This window comes from Vanacampus margaritifer, chromosome 1 (genome assembly GCF_051991255.1).
Source record: "Vanacampus margaritifer isolate UIUO_Vmar chromosome 1, RoL_Vmar_1.0, whole genome shotgun sequence".
NCBI classification, from domain to species: domain Eukaryota; kingdom Metazoa; phylum Chordata; class Actinopteri; order Syngnathiformes; family Syngnathidae; genus Vanacampus; species Vanacampus margaritifer.
In genome coordinates, this window is record NC_135432.1 from 26308077 (window position 1) to 26328327 (window position 20251).

Here is a 20251-nt window from a genome sequence, read left to right on the forward strand (position 1 = left end):
TAATTTGGATAATACTGTTCATACATTAGCACAGAAGCAGAGTTGAGAAAACCTAGTCCTAACATCAGTAAAATGGCATAAGATCACTGAAATTTCTGAAAAATCTGATTTTTTTCCAGTCAGCATTGCATGACCGGCAGCGAGCTGACAAACGCTCCTTGTTCCACCCTGCAGACTGCGCCACAAAAAAAATGTGCACAATACAACTTCAAAACCAGCCCAGATTTTTAGAAAAATTAGAAAATTAGCCAGCCTTCTGAAAATCATGCTTAATCAGCATAATATGCTCATTTTAACATCCTATGAATTTACAATAATTATTAAATTGAATGTCTTACACTATTATAGAAATCAAAATGGCATTCAAATAGGATGACATTTTACCCTCAAGGCTGTCCTGGTATCGCTGGTTGAAGTTTTCGTAGGAATCCCAGCGAACTACAGGGTCAGCAGTGTTGTAATCAACCGTGACAGCTGGGTCATTTCTGTGGTATTCACGACCTGTGAAGATTTGGGGTTAAACAATTGTTTTGAGAGAATACATTTTGCCACATGCAGTAAGTCATTATTGAAAAGTGGCAGATGAGAAGAGTGGAAAGTACCGAGAGCTACAGGAGTCACATCATCTCAGTAGTACTTCCCTAGTTTATCGAAAGTTCTCTAAGCTTCCAAAGTTAGTGATTTGGTTGTGTATAAAGAGGAGTGGTCATATCAAGATACATTGCAGACCATTGAATAAAACACTACCAAATGGCATCCTCCGTTGCTGTCCTTTGTTGTTCCTGGGTTACATTGCCTTTGCTATTTATTTATCTACGCCTTCTTAGAATAATCGCATAAGTCAGGAAACACAATTTTTTTTTAGCTATTTGCATCATGAGGAGATGATTTAGGCAAAAACGATATTTTCTGCAAAAATATGGCTTAGGCAATTGTTTTAAGAGGGTGACGATATGGTAATTATTTATGCAGCAATAACCATCCCGATTAAATGCACCGCAATATGAAAACTAGCCAAGTTCTAGTTTACCATTCCAGATGTTACCATGAATAGCTGAATTTAAGTGTCCCACCTGGATTATATGTGTTCAAGTGGAAGAAAATAGCATGCAACAATGACAACAGATGGGGTAATAATTGAGCATGAAGGAAAAGGTCAGCTATTTTTTATTATTTTTTGGTCTGCTTAGCTTGACGAGATCCTGTGCACGTAAATAATGTTTTAATAATATTATTTTACAAAAATATTTGAAGTTCCCGTTTTGCTTTGACATTGATTTGTCTAGTGATTCTGAGTCTAGATGAACAGAAAAGATTATCACGGTAATGAGTGCACCAACCTTTGATCTTCTCAGGTCCAGTGGAAAAGACAAACTCCACTGTGGCATCCGATGGAAAACGTTCATCTTGAATAGAAAGAGGAAACGCATACATAACCGCTAAGTTAGATCCATAAAGGCCATGAGGATTAGCTATTCAGATCATTGATGTTATATCAGCAATTCACAGTAGACTGAATCTCCTCATGATACCCACAATGTTGACTGTAGGCTGTAATTCAATTATTATTTATTAGTACAGACTAATATCTTCCACAGATGTGTTCTCGGTTACATAAAACCACAAAGGTGTACTTAAGTACATCTGTGACGCTTCATTAACAATATCTTAGGGTCTACCATGACCACCAAACAATTCCTCAGTTTCACACATTTTGTATTCCATGCAGGAAAAAACATCCACCTTGTTTTTTGGGGTGTATCTCAGTCATTTTCAAGGGTCTGACTGAAATTAAGCAAAAGGTTTGGGAATAATATATATATATTTTTTTTTAAGTTTATGAACCCTGATATCAGTAACAGTTTCTGATAGTTTGCACCTCTCATTTACATTGAACGTACCTGTACAGGCTTCGTCCAGTTCTCCTTTGCCAAACCACAGCTGGGCTCCATGGATGGTGCAAGTGTGGAACTGAAGCCTGAACACATTGTCTCTGTCAGCACTTTGGGCTCGTCTGTGGTAACATTTGACCTGCAGGGAGCAGCAGAGAGTGAGGCTGAAGCATAAAAGTGCAGTACTGTATGTACATGGTTAAAAATGTAACCACACTTTCCCAATAGAGACAAAGTGCACATCTTGAGGACAAATCTACTTTATGCCTGATGATTGAGTAGTAAAATATTTCCTAATGACTCCAAAAGAACTACCAAAACAGTTTTTAGATGGGCGTACATTATTGCATGACTCAAGGAAGAACTAATTAAGTCTGGGGTGGTCTGTTTAGATCTCAACTACTTTTTTATACAACGGAATGCCCTATTTAGTCAATGTTTGTTTTGGCTAATGTCACAATATCAACCTGATCTGGGCTTCTCTGTCATTTCCTTTCAGTGTGAACTCACCATGATGTCACCTTTAAGCAGTAGTGCTGGTTCGATGGACACGCACAGTCGCCTTCCCCCGCTTCCTTGAAGGTCACTGTAGACCAAACAGAGAGCACAACTCATGACTAAAGATACGAGATGGATTTGCAGTTAAATGTGCCAAGCAACTGATCTTTAAATGAATCGGCACCATGTTTTTTTTTTTATAATACAGATCCTTTTGAACTAAACTCAACTTTATATAAAGCCCTTCAAAACAACCATTGCTGAATTCAAAGTGGAGCAAAAATGATGAAGTAAAAATCAGCCATATAATAATAGGCACAAATACAGCAGACACTATAAATGCTACACTTCAAATAGATTTTATTTTTTTTAAATAATGGTAAATGGGCTGAGCTTATTTAGAGCTTTCTACCCAAAGAGCAAATGGTACAGTAAATTGCTGCTAGACACTTAGTTTACTATATTCATAGAAATAAACATTGGAAGAAGTAAAAACAATATGACAGAACATCTACTGAATCTGGTGGGCCACTGCCACAAAAAAAAGTTTATTTAGAAAATGCTGATTTTTATTGGTTTGACTATAATTCTGATCCTGTTTAAACAAAGAAATGTAGTGACATTTAAAAACACTGCTTAGTCAATTATTTGTTAATTACATTTGTGAGGGCCCCAAACAACATTGAAAGGACAAGGAGAGCCAGCAGCAAGACAGATAGCGTAAAAGTGACAATTACTGCTGATATTAACGGTAGAGAGAACTGTAATCATGCACATTCTTTTTTTTGCCAAGTTACTCACTATATGCCTGAAGTGTAGACCAACTGCATTGACTGGTAGATCTTCAGGAAGGGGTAGTAACCTGTAGAGACATTTAGACAGATGGAGCACTAACAATCCTCATGAAATCGGAGGAATGTGCTGACTGCCATCTTCCATCCTGATGGAGTCCATCATCAGATTAAAGATAAACACACTCATGATTGTGTGGGTGGAGTGCTGAATGTGACCAACTATGACAGTGAAAGTGGTTAACATTGCTGGGATTCAGCAGGGAGGCCTATTTAGGCATCAGTCCCACACACCACGTGCCACCACTGTGCATTTTGTTGCACTGTATGGATCTGACAAACTCAGATCATAACATGACAATGACATTTATTCAAGCAAGACTTTCTACGAGACGTTTCTGTGATATGTCCAGATACACAAAGACCCATTTGTGAGATTACAGCTCACTGGTGTTCGGCCTGTAAGAGACCCTGGCTCACAATCTCTCCTTTCATAGTTGTAGCGGTGTTATCAATTAAATTAACCGGTCCAAGTAAACACGAACCTCCTTCCCCTTGGAAGTTGGGAAGTGATGGGATGAGAACTTGGTGGAGGAAGAGTGGGCTGCTGTTCATCTTGATGGCTCCTGACAGAAGACCCCCAAAGTAATAGATATACCTGAGAGAGATGGAAAACATAGTTACATGAATGAAAGAGCTCATTGTCGACAATTATTTGCCAATGTGCAGGGATGAGCCAATAAGCAAATAGAAAAGAATAGAATAAAAATAGAGAGAGGCTCAACCAAATCTGACCACCGTCATCCCCTCCTGCTTCACCCCCAACCTTCTCTCTGATTCCACATGGCCTACCTGTTTTGGGATGGCTGGAGGGAAGTGGACAGCTTATCTTCACAGAACTTCCTCATGGCAAGGGTACTAAGAGCCTGGTCCGCCCTGTACCGAAATGCAAGCACACACACACACACACATGCGCTTTCAGCAGCAAATTTCCATGATGGGTCTCACACCAGACACTCTTCATGCCAGAAATGACATGGAGAGGATACAGCTGGCACTGGCCACAGGATTCCAGTGTTCCGGTGCTAAAGCCAAAGGGCTTAATTTATCCAACTTCTCAGGAAGGTCAGAATGGAAATGATATGTTTCTGCGCATTGAGGAAAGGATTACATGCATGAGTCACCTACGAATTGTTATTTATCATTAAAGTTATGGGTTATTTTTCCAATTGTATGACGATTATCAATGCTAAAATGTGTATCGGAAACTGTCTGTACAGTCAATCCACATTTTTAACAGCAGCAGTTTCACTTTTCACACAAAGCTCTATCCTCATTTGGGTCACAGGGGAGCTGGAGTCTATCCCATCCAACTTTGGCCGAGAGGAGGAGTACACCCTGGACTGGTTGCCAGACATTGCAGGCCACATATAGAGAAATAACCATTCACAACAGGGTTATTATAGTTCATGAAAATTAATGAAATAACTTAAACTACAATTTAAAATAAACATTTTCGTTAGCGAATTTTACTTTTATAAAACTTTTATAAAATGGATAAAACTCCTTTGTTTTCGTGTTTCTTAATTCATATCATAAATTAGATTTTGGGGTTCATTTTAAATGTATTTATTTCGGTATTCCTGTACATCTGTAGAGAAGAAGGAAAGTTGTTTGAGAATTGTAGCTTACTTTACTTGTGGCATAATAATAAGTGAGCTCGTCAAACACTATGAAAAACTAATACTAATTTAATTTAATACTACATTTTTGAAAAATAAAAACAAATATAAAATAACAAACGTGCTCTAAAAACTATTTAAATTTTAAAAACTATAATGAAAAACACAAAACTATTATAACTGACTCACACCTATGTAAAATTTAGTCCACAGAGGGAGGCCAAGATTTAAACCAATCCTCAGACACTGGGGACAGAAAAAATATTCACCAACATGAATCTGATTTTATTTTGTGCAATATGTTGAAATGTGAAATGTGACTTTAATGCATGCAATCAAAGTCCATATATTTTTTAATGTAAATCCAACAGACTATATATTTCAGTGGAACTGGGAAGCTGACATTGAAATGACTTTTTTAAGTTTGATCAAATACAAAACAAAATTGATGCTTGAAGTTTAGAACTCTCACCCTGCTGAGATCTTGCTGTAGTGCATGTAGGCTGCGATGATCACTCCTGTTTTGCCTTTGTTACCCTGCAGGACGAAAAGATTTATAACATCTTCAATAATACATTTTATAAGTTTTGTTCATATGATTTGGGGTTTAAGAGATTTGACCGTTTTTACCAAGCAATCACACTCATAGTAGAATGACTATGCTCAAATGATTAAGCTCCCCCCCATGATTTTCTATCCCAAACATCCTGAAGCATTCCAAGAACATTCCAGCATCAAATTCCTAATGTGACCCCTCCAGATAGCAGGAAGGAGGCTCACAAATTAAAGCTTGTTAGGCAGAGTACGCTGCTCAGTGAAGGGCTCTTCATCGCCCCAAGAACTTGTTTACTCGGGTCTGAAAGGTGAATTACAGCCGGGACTGAATTACATGTGGCTCTGGAGCGTCAACACACCACAGACGTGGTCTGGGTTCAGGATTTAAATTCTCCCTGACCAAAACCATTAACATCCAGTCAAGCCGCTTAGTGCTTGGTCACCCTTGCTGTCTGCTCGTCTCTGGGAAGCAGTGGAAAAGTTACCATTTCTCCACTCAAATGTTACAATCTTTACATGCTGGTACCAGTATGCACAGGATTGACATCAAGATGTTCAATTGTGTCCAACTTCCTGACTACAACTTTGCATATATCAACCACACTTATTTGTAAGTATGTTGAAGGACCTTCTTCATAGATGCTTTGAACCTACGTTGATTTTTTTCAGCTGTATTTTCAAACATCAGAGTCTTTCCAGCCCTGGGAAATATCTAAAACATCTGTCTGTAAAAAGCTAGTGAACCCACGAACTCTGACCTTGCAGTGCAGGACCACCACGTGCTGAGGATCAGAGGTCAGCCATGTCTCCATGGCCTTACATATGGCGCAGATTTTATCCAACGGCGGGGCATGGAGGTCGGGCCAGCCAAAGTCGTGAACCTGTTGTTGGACGCAGACAGAGGAAAGCATCATGTGATAAGAGGAGATTTCAAGAATGGTTGATGTTATGAGAAATGCAGCACGTATTGCTACCTTTGGATTTAGTCGGCTCATATCATGGCGCCTTTCGGAGAGATTGAGGAGCTGAAACAGAAAAATGTATCTTGATTGAACAGTGTGATAATATGCTCTCTAACATCCATCCATCCATCCATCCATTTTCTTGACCGCTTTTTCCTCACAAGGGTCGCGGGGGTGCTGGAGCCTATCCCAGCTGGCTTCGGGCAGTAGGCAGGGTACACCATCTGAACTGGTTGCCAGCCAATCGCAGGGCACACAGAGACGAACAACCATACTCACAATCACACCTATGGACAATTTGGAGTGTTCAATTAACCTGCCATGCATGACTTTGGAATGTGGGAGGAAACCGGAGTACCCGGTGAAAACCCACGCAAGCACGGGGAGAACATGCAAACTCCACCCAGGAAGGCCGAAGCCCGGACTCGATCTCACGTCCTCAGCACTGGGAGGCGGACGTGCTAACCAGTCAGCCACCGTGCTGCCGCTCTCTAACATACTGTGGGATTTATATATATATATATTTTTTTTTTTTTCTTGCTCAAATCCAGCTAAATAATGTGACCAAAAAAAAAACCAAGTAATAGCATTCTGTATGGGCATGGGATGGGCAACTGGCAGCCCATCAACCACATTCTGAGTGGCCCCTTGATTAATTTTCACCCCCAAAAAATAAAAAACAATATATTATTTTTTTAACACAAAAAAATCATAATTTTTTTTTTAAAAAAAGCTCATTAACAGTGGTTTAATGGGGACAATAATAAATAAATCCCAGAAAAAAGATAATACGCAAAACATTTTAAAATAATACTGGGGGGGGGGGAAATAAGCAAATATGCGAATGCATAGGTGCCGAACAACGAGTATGCAGGTCCCGACTTTAGTTTTAAGTTGTGATATCATCACTCACCACTAGATGGCAGGCATGGTTTAGTTGTGCTTACATCAGGTCTTATACTAGTACCTATTGTATGTGAGTAGGCCTAATACTTTTTTGTGGCTTTGGAATGATATGCAGGACAAACAATACCACAATAATAAAAAAAAAATTTGAGCGAGTTGATTGTTGTTCAGCAGTTTTGTGCCAAATTACAGTATGTGGTTATTTTGTTGCTGTCCCCAAGTTCAAACCCTTTAGGTTAGAGTAGTAGATATTTTATACATGCATTAAGAAATGTGAAACATGAAATATATTAAGAGCACATATTTTTCACATATTTCCTCCAAATTTAAAATGGCATTTTTGTCACACCTCTGGTTAGAAAGTGTGTGGTCCTATGTGGCCCCCTAGTAGCACTGATGAAAAATTGTGGCCACCTCCAGCATTTTAAGTTGCCCAACCCTGATGTATATTAGAGGTCATTATATTGTGCAAGTACCTAAAGTCATGCTCAGTGTGTATATTATATGATAAAAGAAACATTCATCATTTGCCTGCTGCACTTTCCTCACCAGAAACTTGTCTTGATGCTTGGACTTGAGCATGGCGGCCACCTCCTTCAGGTTGAGGCGGTACCGCTGCTCTTCCAGTTTGGGTGGGAAGAAGACAGAGATGATTCTCTCCGTGATGTAGGTGAGGTCAAAGTCATAGTGGCGCTCCATCACTCGCTCCATCACGCGGTCCACACTGAAGCTCCTGCGAAAGGTGGGATTGAGATTACTGAAAGTTGTGTATGGCACTTTGGAATCAGCATGTCCATTTATAAATGAATGATGATCACCAAAGCGAGCTAAGAAAAGCAACATGTGCTTAAATCAAAGCCTTTATAATGAAGGAGAGGACCCTTTGAGAGAAAAAGAGGTCAGTAATTAAAGTAAAGTGCAAGACGCAAGCAGAAAAAAGCCCAGACAAAGATTCCTCTCTTTGGAAAAAACGAATAGGCTTGGTCGTTAATGAAAGAATGAGATGACCTTTACCTTGGCAGCGTGTTTCTTTGCTTGGTGTAAGTCAAAGACTTGGTGGAGCCCTGTAGAGAAAATACAATTAGAACATACAATGAGAAAAAAAAGAGCAACTGCCGTTTCCTAAGAAATGGAAAGTGGAAGTGATAGATGCTGTTGTCAAGCTTAAAAGTAACAAATTAATTAAGGACTATAGCGCTCATCACAGCAAACTACAAATACAATGGAAAAAGCCACATGAAGGAGTAGTATAGAGGTCACGTAAGTGTAATGTGATTGGATTCAGTCCATGATCTCCATTGCAAAGTTCTTAAGAAAAACAATACAAAATTGGTCAAGGGTTTAGACTGAGAAAACCTTTTTCTAATAATAATAATAATAATAATCTAATGTATTTTTTATCTCAAATATTCATTCCAGTCCACATCTGTTGTGAAACTGTGACTCTGCCATGTGCTATTAAAATGAGTATTAATGCTTAACTTGCTCAACATTAACACAATTAAAAGAAAAAAATAGCACAATAATGTTTTACATTATCCCAAATAAATTTTTTATCCAAGAAGAACTTATTTTGTTGAGTAGTAGGATTAAGCAAAAGGTTTCTACCAACAATGTGGTACATTGTGCAAGAGATGGTAAATGTAGAAACTGGAGGGAAAAAAAGTTCAGACTCAAAATTTTGTTGTATTTTATACATTTGTTTCTGCCAATACAACATTTATTGAAATACTATCTGGAAAATTTAACACTGGGGGGGGTTTAGCTGACTTAGGAGAAAACGGGTTTTAAAATCAAATAAATATAGACATTTCTTTCCTTTTTATTATTACGATAAGTGCCACTCTAAATTAGTGCTGTTCTTCCTTTGGAAAGGTCAGCACTTTACTGGGTGCCAAAGTAGTGTCATTCAGTCATTCACCAGTCAATCATTCATCAATGTATGTGTGTATGGATGACATTTGGAAGACAGGCACAACACTAAAGATAATGGGGGAAACAGAAGAAATGGCAAAGTCAAAAGATAAATGTTTTGCCATTCACTGCACTTAAATATATTTTACAGTGTTCCATCCATCCACTGACACAATGATGGGTCAGCTGGGAGTTCAATACCACTTGAGCTATCCCTGCCCCATGGCCCATGTCTACAGAATGGAGAGAGAGAGAGAGAGAGAGAGAGAGAGAGAGAGAGAGAGAGAGAGAGAGAGAGAGAGAGAGAGAGAGAGAGAGAGAGAGAGAGAGAGAGAGAGAGAGAACATAAAGGTGCTTACCAGGTGTTGGGCATTTCGAGACGGAGCTGTTCCTCTTCGCTGCTGGACGCAAAGCCAGAAAGATGACCGCAAAATGGCAGAATATGAAGGGAAGTAGAACAAGAAAGGAAAGCATTTGCAGGATGAAGAACAAGAAGGGGGGTAAATGATGTGGAAAAAGGGGTGAGAAATAGGAGGAAGGGCAAGGATACCAAAAGGAGGGGGTGCAGAGGAAGGAAAGGAGAATTAATTAAACAAACAGACTCTGTAATGGATAAACATTACTACTTCCTACACCAACATCAACATTTTTCTTCTAGACAGGAATCCTGCAGAGCACCAGGAATGAACAGAGCTCAAACTAGGCCGACCGAGGGATCGGCTTCCCAGAAGGAATTTGGGGAAGAAAACCATTTGGTGGTTTTGTAAAACCATATACAGTACTGTATTGTAGCTGGGAGCTACAAAGGAGAACCAAAAATGATTCAAGTATTTCTGTATGCAGAACGCTTTTGAGGAAAATACGAGCACATCAGAGAGACTTACCAGGTCATTGGCAGGAGCTGGGATACATGCTGTGGTCACCTAAAAACACACAAGGGAAGCCGCATGTGAATAACGTACACATTTGTTTTGCTTGAGAACATCTGGATTGTTGAAGTAGATTAAAAGTGATCAACTAAATACATTACATATTGTAAACCATTTATATACGTACAGTAGCTAAAACACCAGTAAATGGTGGCCCCTCAAATGTTTGGAATTGCCCATATTTTTAGTTTAAACTGTAAATATACCACAAACTATCCCTAAACACTTCAATATTATTACAAATGAATTTTACAACATCATCCTTCAAAATAAATACCTGATGCTTCAGCTTTTTTAATAGCTATTGCGAAAACATACACACACTGTAAACCCAAACGTTAAAAATAATCAAATAGATTAAGTACACAATACATTTTATAAAAACTTCTACTAACTTAACTTTTTTTTAAGTTGGTGTAACTTTGTATGCTTTTATGAGTAATTTGTACTAAAAATTTTGATTAAATAGAACTATACTAGTTTTTGGGTAACTTAAAAATATAAATTAACTGATGTTTGATAATCTATTTTACTAATGAATTTGACATTTTATTTTAGCCCTATAGTTGACATTGTAAATGATAATTTGTTGTCAGTTTTCTATCTTGTTTAAATAAATTAATAATAATTTATGCTAGATTATAAACATATGCTCATAGCAGGCGGCATGGTGGCCAAGTGGTTAATATGTCTGCCTCTTAGTCCAGAGGTTGTGAGATCGAATCCGGCCCTCTGGCCTTCCTGACTGTAGGTTGCATGTTCTCTACGTTCTTGCGTAAAAGTATGCCTGGTATATTAATTGATCACTGAATTGTCCCTAGATTGTCTGTGTGTGCCCTGCGATTGGCTGGCAACCAGTTCAGGATGTACCCCGCCTACTTCCCAAAGACAGCTGGGATAGGCTCCAGCATTCTCGTGAGGACACACAGTGTACTTATGGACTTTTGTTAACTTAATCCAGTGGTTTTATAACATTTATAAATTAGTAAATGAGAATAATTGAGTTGCTGTAACAGAAAGCTTCTAAGTAACTATCCATCAAAAAAAAAATTGATGTAATCAAACCATTCAAGTTCTGCAAAACTTAAACTTTTGAGTTGATCAACTCAAAAAAAGTGAGGCAATCGATGACCTCACTTTTTTTTTTTTAGTTCTGCTAACTTATTCGGGTTAACAGTGCATGCGGCGAACTCTATGTAACTTCTGCTAACAACCTAGCTAATCTTAGCTCCTCCCCAACATACAGATCTTAGGCTGCGTTCCCACTGCAGGTCTTAATGCTCAATTCCGATTTTTGGGGTGAAATCCATTTTTTATTATTATTATTTTTTTTGAGTTAGCATTCACATTACATATGAATTGCTGTGTGAACCATATGCGTCTGCAAAGTGACCCGCATGCTCAGAAGAAGATACGACGTCACAACGCTGTGTTTATAAAAGCAAATACGTGTGGTCCAGCGTGTCATGGCCACTGACTTTTATAAGTCCGTCGTTGGGGCTCATATTTTAACAGGAGTGATGCGGGAGAAAGTAGAAATAATATTTTGTGAAAATGAGGCGAGCCTGTTCGAGATCCTCATCTCACAGAGACCTCCCAAAACAACGATGACATCACGTCAATTCTGTGTGTATTAAATGAGCCATCTGCGTGGCTAAATTACTAATATCACCACAAATGCCAACTTTATGCTTCATGTTTCGAGTGGGATTAAATTAAGGTCAAACATAAGTCACAACTGTTACTCGAAACAACTCTGCCGATTCACGTACATCTTCCGAGTAGTGCCCCTCCCCGTACGGTATATTGGACTTTTAAAGACGTAGAGGCGACCTGCCATTCATACTGTGCTCACATTGCAAAAATTCGGATACGTATCCGATCTAGGACCACATATGAAAACGAGCCAGGTCGGATATTAAAATTCTAATTTGAGCCGTTCACAAAGACATAAAAAAGTCTGATACAGGTCGCATTTGGGCAGAACAAATTCCGATTTGGTTCGCATTTGCCTGCAGTGTGAACCTAGCCTTAGTCTCAGTCACATGCTTCCTTGACATCTACCACGTAGTCCGTACTACTTTACGATTAGCCAGCTCTTTGGTGCCATCTTGTGGCATCCTAGAAGAAAGCGCACACAAAATAGCAAAGAGTTAAGTTTTTCAGAGAATAGCTGTACTCTGCAACAACAGATAAACGTGTTTGTTGTCTCAATAATAAAAATTGTTCCTGTTTCTAAAGGATAATGTAAAGCCTATCATGCAGTTTGACTAGGAGCACTGTAACTGTGTGGCACATGATTCTCCAGTCTGTTGTTAGCCTTCACGTCAATGAACTGTAACCAAAGGAAGCAGGAGCTTTGGACAGTCAACTTAATGAAGAAGGTAGCGGCACAGTCACGCTTACGTAACAGATGCAACACACGAGGGGAAAAAACATGAACACGAGGCAGCTCCTTCATCATGCGGCTGTTTTTGGACTGTTTATTTGGACACAGGAAAAGGGCAAGGGCTTGTGTATATCAACTTGTGCACACAAAGGAAGTCACACAGGCCCTGAACCTGGGGGGCGGGGGGTCTCCACACAAACATGAAGCCATGTCACTTGTTGCTGCTTGTACAGTAACGACAGGAATCAACAGGAAAGCAGAGGGGCAGATAACAAGCTAAATCCATAACCAGATCCGGGTGTGATTGTCAAATAAGTGTCTGTTCGTGACTCATTCTAAGAATTGATGGCCTTCTCTCTCCACAGGGAAATTCATCTCTGTTCTTGTTCCATGTTGTGAATCCTTGGTGCTTTTCTCATTCCCTGCCTGAAACCACATTCTGGCTGTATAAATTCAGGCTTGGCTCTTGCATCTCTTTTACCTCTCTCACTGGATCAGGTCTATTTCTTTTACAAGCATGCAAACAGTCCAAAAAATCTTGAAATCTATTTATGAGTCTGTAGCAACATATGAAAGCCATTTTCTAGGATAAAATGTGGCATTCTCCAAAATCTTGCATCTGTAATCCAACAGCACACCCTCCATTGAATGCCTGAATCTCATTAACAGGCAGAGTATTTTTCTTAAAAAGCCAATATAGCTTGTGTGTGTGTTTGCAAGCATTTTGTCAAAATGTTTCCTAACAAGGCAACACGATGGACGAGTGCTTGGTGGTGAACACACATTTTGCAAATCAGGAATCGCTACTGACTAAGTTTTTAAGTTCATCCAGTAAAGTTGGTAGGATGGGGAAAAAATAGTACAAAGTGACAACCTCTGGTGCTCCAGAATCAGAACAAAATTGTTATGTGCACCACTGAAGAGCAACTATTTGTTGTTTTCGGTGTTGTACACTTAGCAACATTGTCACTACCCGTATATTTAGCGACTGTTGTGTCCCTCTAGCGACTTTTTTTTTTAAACAAACGACTGGCAACAATGCCAACATGGTTCTCATGCTTGCAACATTCTTTGGAGGAGGCAAGAGAGGGATTTGCCTTGATAATCATTTGGGAGCCATAGCTGCGGGAGGAGCGGAAAATATTAGTTAACAGTCAGTGACCAAAATAACAGCACATTTTAAAATATAGGAAATAATTATACATACTGGAGCCTTTTTTTGGTGGATGTTTATTAAGTACTGATATGAGGATAATGTGTACATACCGCATGCTATTTTAACTCATTTGCTCCCAAAAACGTATAAATACGTTCTATTGTAAATGTTTTAAGTGTCCCAAAAACGTATTTATACGTTTTTTTTTTTGAGTTTTTTTTTTTTTTTTTTTTATGCTGGAGCATACAGAAAGCTTAGATGCAGCCTCTCAACTGCAAAGAAGAGTTGACAAAATGGTACTTATTACACCAGCAGTTGGCAGCAAAGCAAAAGAGATTAACTACGGGCCATGTTGAAAATAAGCTTATTACTCACTTTTTCTAAATAGATTTGTAAATAATGATGAAACTTAGCTATATTCGAATGCTAATTACTGCAAAACTGAAACAGAGACTATTTTTTCTTTTGGTAGGTTCCATGTTTTTATAGCAATAGAACACACTATTCTGTGGGCCTTGCAAAATCAGTCAAAATCCAGTAAAACAGCCCGGGAGTGGAGGGGACTGCTTCAGTGAAAATGACTGAGAGTGAATGAGTTAATGTATACTTACAATTTTGTTTAACATATTTATTCACAAACTATAATAAAGTATCTACACAAGCAGCATCTTGTAAAAAGAATACAAATTTACTACTTTCCTTAAATTAATATAGTACATAATTTATATTTGCATGTAACGTGATCCTTAACACACACTTCCACTCATTCACATTGCACTTTTGGAAAATTAACTGCTCACCCTTTCTCTTAAAAGCATATCTGGCAATGGGGAAGTCCATTTACTACATGTTTATGTTGTCTACTTGGTCCGCCATTGAATTTCTCTGCTGCTGAGAGTTGCTTCTGTTGTCGCCTTTGCCTTTGATTTAATTAGTCACCTTTCCCTCACTCCAGCCAACTAGCAGTCCAGGAAAAAAATAATAAAAAGAATCACACGTTCATGGTAAATGGTAGAAAATGGAGTGCTCTTATAAAGTCATTTTATCTACACCATATGGTGCTCAAAGCACTTTACTAAGGTTCACGTTTGGTCTCAGTCAATCCAGTCATTACAACTTTGTGAAGTAGTTGGGAACTGCAGCAGTCCAAGCTGTTTCCTACAAAAGAAAAGCATTTCTCCTCCCTCACCGAGCCTGGAAGGAGGCCACATGGATACAGTTCATGGTGTTTCAAATTTCTAGTTGTTATGACTACAGCTATCCAGTGCGTACCCTGCAGCATGAATCGGGCTAAACTCACGTTGGGATTTACCCGTGTCACCCTTGATTCACCTTTTGTACTGCCTTTTTTAAAGAGCCAGAAACCTAATGTTGTTCTCGGTGGGTGCCCCGTGAAAGGGCCAAGCAGACGGTGGCTGCTGAACCACAACAAAAACACCACACCCGATTCCATCTCCTCAAGCCAATACTTACGCAGAAACTTCCTGCCAATAGACCTCCACCCATCCCTTTCTCTTTGTACGCCTTTATGTGTCTCTACATTTGAGGTCATACTTTCTTCAACTTTTTACATGGCTTATCACTCTACCCTTCCTCTTTATGTGCCCAATCTTTTTTCCCTTTTTCCTCTTTTCACAGCACCTCCTCTTCCCCCTCTCTTTGGCAAATACTTCCTTCCTCTTTCTCTAAATCAATTACAAAAAAAACATAATTCCTCTACTTTAAACTTCCTCTAGACTTCCAGGTTTTGGTCACATTTTCATAGTAGATTGGTACCTTAACTTAAGAGTTTAATTTATTCTGTGAAGAAAAATAGCTCTGCCTTGTAAATTCTGAATATATAAACATAATACAAGTCTTATTAATGCAATAAACTGGTTTTATCAAGTGTAATTAAGCCAAAAGTCACACATGCTTAAGCATACAGTAATACATTCATGTGTTGACGTGTGCCTTTCAGGGGTGTGGCCTATATCGAGTGATGTCAGGAGCTGCAGTCAAACAGTTAAGCACCTGCTCCATGCACTTTGCGAGTGTTTTCATTTTGTATGCGTGTGTTTTACTGTTTTTACAGCTCAATAAACAGTTGAAATGGTCTCTTTGAAGCCCCCGGCCCCCCTCACCCCCTTTCCAGCGGCAGAGATTTGATGCTCGCTCGTAACTCAAATTTTCACTGGTAAACACAAAGGGAAAAAAATAACCAAGTGATGGCTTGTAATTGGACAAACTTGTAAGTTGAGAGCAGGGACGGACTGGAAACAACATTCCGTTTTGGTGCAGACGAGACGACGGATCCTTTTCGTCAGCGGCCGGCGACATGCAAAAATTTATATTTATTGACAGTGGGTCTGGTTTGAGAAACTCCCGGGCAGCACACGTATGTCCATCACCAGTACCAACAATGTTGTGACGTGACACGTATTAAACCAGTACACCATACATGCTCATGATAATCACATAAAATGAATTTAATAATAATAAAGATTCAGAGTCATATGAGAGTCAAAATGACCGCGCCCATAGATGGATAAAAAACGGTGGCTTGTTCTGCTTAATTTATAGTCCACAAACGCAATATTAATCAGAATGCAGTGCTTAGACTAGCATAGGACATATTAGCGTACAAAAAAATGTGTGACTTGACTTCCCCTTTCAGGAATAGATAAGCGCAACATGACTCTGGTGTATGGCCAAATACGAACAAGATGTGATTAGCTTAGTGTAAAGGACACAAGAAGCAAGAAAATCTTGGCTAGCTTGGTGCATTTCAACGCTAAAACCGCTTCAGGTCCAACTAAGATTAAAAAAAAACATGTTTTGATATTGAAAAAGTGAATCAAAGATTTCATTGTGATGCTAATGACATTATAGGATTTCACATGCTTCGGTTCATTCTCTCTTTCAGCTTTTGTTCTTCTGGGTAAATCAAAGTGGATGTCTACACAAACAAAAAATGTATTTAAAAAATCCTGGTAATCTGGTATAATATGAGTTATTACTTATGTAATTTTACTGGTCCATGACCAGTCCTTGTCACCATCCTCATAAGAACACGGAATTTGGTTTGATGGCTGGCCTCAAGCCTAATTGCTTCGTCATTCCTAAAACTCCTTTGGGAAGGCCAATCACAACACACTGATGAAAGCTGCACCAAATCAGCAATGAGAGTCGGAGCTGGCTGTGACCCCTGCGGGCTTTCATCATCGCCATCATCAGAGGGTGAGCTGCTATGTGCTCAAACCACAGTGATGTTTGACTTGCAATAAGATCCGTGAATTGTGGATGTGATTGAGAGAGCAACGATGGGGGAACAGATGTGACACGAGCTATAAAAGACTACAGACATGGCAGATCGAATTCACTACAAATGCCAGGGATTATCGAGATAAAGCACTAACTCAACAACAATGTATGATCTCCAACTTAATTTGGCTAGTAAGAACTTTTACATATATTGTATGTTCTTTTGATCTATAGTTGTGTTGCAAATCCCAAGAAAATCTTCAATTATTTACAACACCAACAACATTTTTTTAGTATATGTTCTGGGGCTAGTACCAAAAAGAATGAATTGATTATTCAATGATATTTTTTGTTTTTGAAAAATTGAACCAATTAGAAGTCAAACAGCAACATGACCTGGATTATTCTCAGCATTAGAGGTTACACACTACAGTATTATTATTTTTCATAATCAACATAAGGTAAAATCCTGACATGAGGTACTGACTCCAATTTGTCAGTTTTCTAGAGTAGGCAAAACAAATAACTTACAGCAGTGCCTTAGTGAAAAGTAATAATAGTTGGAGCTTTTTTTGCACAAACCTGCAGGGCTCATTTTATGGCAGCACTAGGGGTGACCTCGCCAAGCCTTCAAGGCGCACCTCATAAGTCTAATAAGCATGTCAAGGTGGACTGCCTGAGAAAAGAGCACCCAAAGCAACACGGGAGGACTTCAAGGCCATGGCTAAGCAAAACCAACACCTATGGATGAAAAACCTATACCTGGGCCGGGACTTAGAGCAGTGTTTCACAACTTTTATTGAGCCAAGGCACATATTACATTTGAAACATCTCACGGAACAAAAATCTCATCTCAATTCACTTAAAAATTGCCTTGGTGTGAAATTGGAACTGTTTACTTGAACACAGACATGTATACTCGCAGGAAGCCATGATTTATTTTGTTGTACGAATGGCAACAGGTGGACTGGATACATAGCTTTACTGCACCTTTTTTCTTCACTATACATGGCTGGCATAATAGTAATAAATTCCAGACAAATTGGATAATCTCCCTCGGTAAACCTGATGGTCTCTCACGGCACCCTGGTTGGGTGGAGCCCATACTGGTGCCATCCGACGTGTGATGCCAGCTAACAAAGAGTTGTTTACACTCTTCTGCACATTTCCATCTGTGTGTTAGCTTTTGTTCCCACACTATCCTTTGGCTCCAAAAGGAAAGAAATCAGCCTCTGTGTGCTTCGTTCTGACTCCCGAGCAGCTGAGAGGAAGGCCGATCATATCGTAGGTCACACGGGTCGCTGAAGTGGAGCTTTAACGTCCAAGTGGAATGCAATTCCATATTACGGGCACATAAAGAGAAATGCCCACAGCGAGCATGTAGCTGGAAGTCCAAAAAACAAGAATGCACACATGTTCCTGCTTGCACATGCGCGTTCACTGCTGCGTGTGTGTGTGAAAGTCCACATACACAAAAAACACACTGATGAAAACATCATCTATCCCATATAACTGCCATTACCCGAGACAAACAGGGACTCAAAGCTGGAAAGCCAGTACATAAATAAACATGGGTAAATAAAACAAAACAGGAAGACAAGAGACGGGTCAGCAATGTAAACACGCTGTGGAACAAAAAACCTTTTTACTTATTTCCTCCAGCTCTAACCTTTGTGCTTCAGCCGCCGTTTGTGACATCTCTGTGACTGATCCTGATCTTGATAAGAACATTCAGATACTCACACTTCCAAACACATCCCAGATACCCCTCACCCTTTTCCACAGCTGCAGCTCCCATTAGCCTGAACCCTGTTTATAGACATTTAAACACAATCTCAACTTAATTGACTTCTCTGATGTTTTTTTTGTTTTTACTTTGCTAAATAGCAAAAAGAATATAATAGTATACAGTATCCCAATCCACTTGGTTGGGGATTGTCGCATTTCGAAGAGCGTTTCAAATACAGCCTACAGCTCGAGAATATTAGGCACTATGTGGTCTGATGCAATTGCCTAAGAATATTTTCAGAAACATATCATGTTACTGATGATGTAGTGATTCACTCGTCTGACTTCCATTCAGTTTCAGTTCCCACACAGTGACAGTGAATATGAGGGTGAAAAGTTGTCTCTTCCCATATGTCACAGGTGTCAAACTCAAGGCCCGGGGTCCAGATCCAGCCTGCCATATCCCTTTATGTGGCCCGTGAAAGCATCGTCTTCTATGATCCTTGCTCAAATCTGCATCAGAATGATAAATTGGCATGTGTAATATAATAACATTGATATTTTGCAATATTTTTTTGTTATGCTGTTTACAGTAACGTCAGCAATAATTGAACAACCTTGACTTCTGACTTAAAACTAGTAATCCATCAAACTGTTTACAGGCAAAATGTCCCTAAATTCTTGTGAGAACAGGCCCATTAACACACCCACACAAACACACACTGTGGACCAAATCGGACCTTGGCAAAGTAGACACGCAGTGTCTCTTGTGTCTCTCACCCCTCACCACACACTCACAACCATACACACACACACAAAACACGTCAGCCTATCTCTGCAATTACCAGAAGTGTGTGTGATAGCACAGTTGTCTCTGTTGGTTGATCATCAGCAGAGACAGGCATTAAGGCCTCTGCCACATTACATTTGGCTTGTGTTATCCTAAATGACTCACTCACATGACTGCGGGAATAAACGGGGGGGGGGGGGTTGTACAGGGCCAGCTGTAGGGGGGCTGCACTCAAGGCCACATAAAGTAAACTAGAAATTCATCACGAGTGATACCACAACTGGACTCCCAAGTTTGCTTGCTGAAAAGCGAAAGACGAGAAGGATGTCAGGAAGATTTAGCGGGGGAATTGTTAACCAGAAAATGGCCAATAAAACCACTACGTAAGTAAAATGTGCCTCATGTTTAAACGGTAAGAAGTGGCAAAGAGTCACAGATTACATCACAGCAGAAGTATTATTTGACCAGCAAAAAGTCCAGTGGGACATGGAGGCGGGGCTGTTGGCTCAGCTGGATCATGGGAAACACAAGACTGTACACGAAACATGTTTTCTATTCCACTTCCACAATGCTTTATGCTTCATCCCTTCCTCACCCGACTCTGTGTTCTAGCTCTCTAAGTGAGGGTCAGAGCTCCGTTACATGCACCCTCTCCCAGCTGGAGTGTCTTTGACTTTTGGTTTGGGAAGACAACTGGAACCACAAGAACCTTAATCATAGGGTCTTACATCAGAAGGATTATGTTGCTCTAATGCACACAACTGAAGCCCTTACCACTTCCCATATGGCTACTTTGCTTTTTGGATTACACAAGAT

The 20251-nt window shown here is 39.6% G+C and overlaps 1 protein-coding gene across 4 annotated transcripts in view; it reads right to left on the reverse strand.

The window, feature by feature from the left end:
- Nucleotides 1–20251, reverse strand: part of tns2a (tensin 2a) — a 49740-nt gene that overhangs the window by 9220 nt on the left and 20269 nt on the right. For 3 of the 4 annotated variants that reach the window (XM_077543695.1, XM_077543676.1, XM_077543706.1), the window contains exons 4-17: nucleotides 10085–10123; nucleotides 9560–9601; nucleotides 8301–8350; nucleotides 7836–8019; nucleotides 6393–6443; nucleotides 6177–6299; nucleotides 5336–5400; nucleotides 4034–4117; nucleotides 3727–3839; nucleotides 3192–3252; nucleotides 2403–2478; nucleotides 1902–2031; nucleotides 1341–1406; nucleotides 385–501 (exon numbers count right to left, since the gene is read on the reverse strand). In XM_077543695.1, coding sequence (XP_077399821.1) covers nucleotides 385–501; nucleotides 1341–1406; nucleotides 1902–2031; nucleotides 2403–2478; nucleotides 3192–3252; nucleotides 3727–3839; nucleotides 4034–4117; nucleotides 5336–5400; nucleotides 6177–6299; nucleotides 6393–6443; nucleotides 7836–8019; nucleotides 8301–8350; nucleotides 9560–9601; nucleotides 10085–10123 — 1201 coding nt within the window. The remainder of the gene's footprint in view (nucleotides 1–384; nucleotides 502–1340; nucleotides 1407–1901; nucleotides 2032–2402; nucleotides 2479–3191; nucleotides 3253–3726; nucleotides 3840–4033; nucleotides 4118–5335; nucleotides 5401–6176; nucleotides 6300–6392; nucleotides 6444–7835; nucleotides 8020–8300; nucleotides 8351–9559; nucleotides 9602–10084; nucleotides 10124–20251) is intronic. The other variant, XM_077543685.1, reaches the window with a different exon arrangement.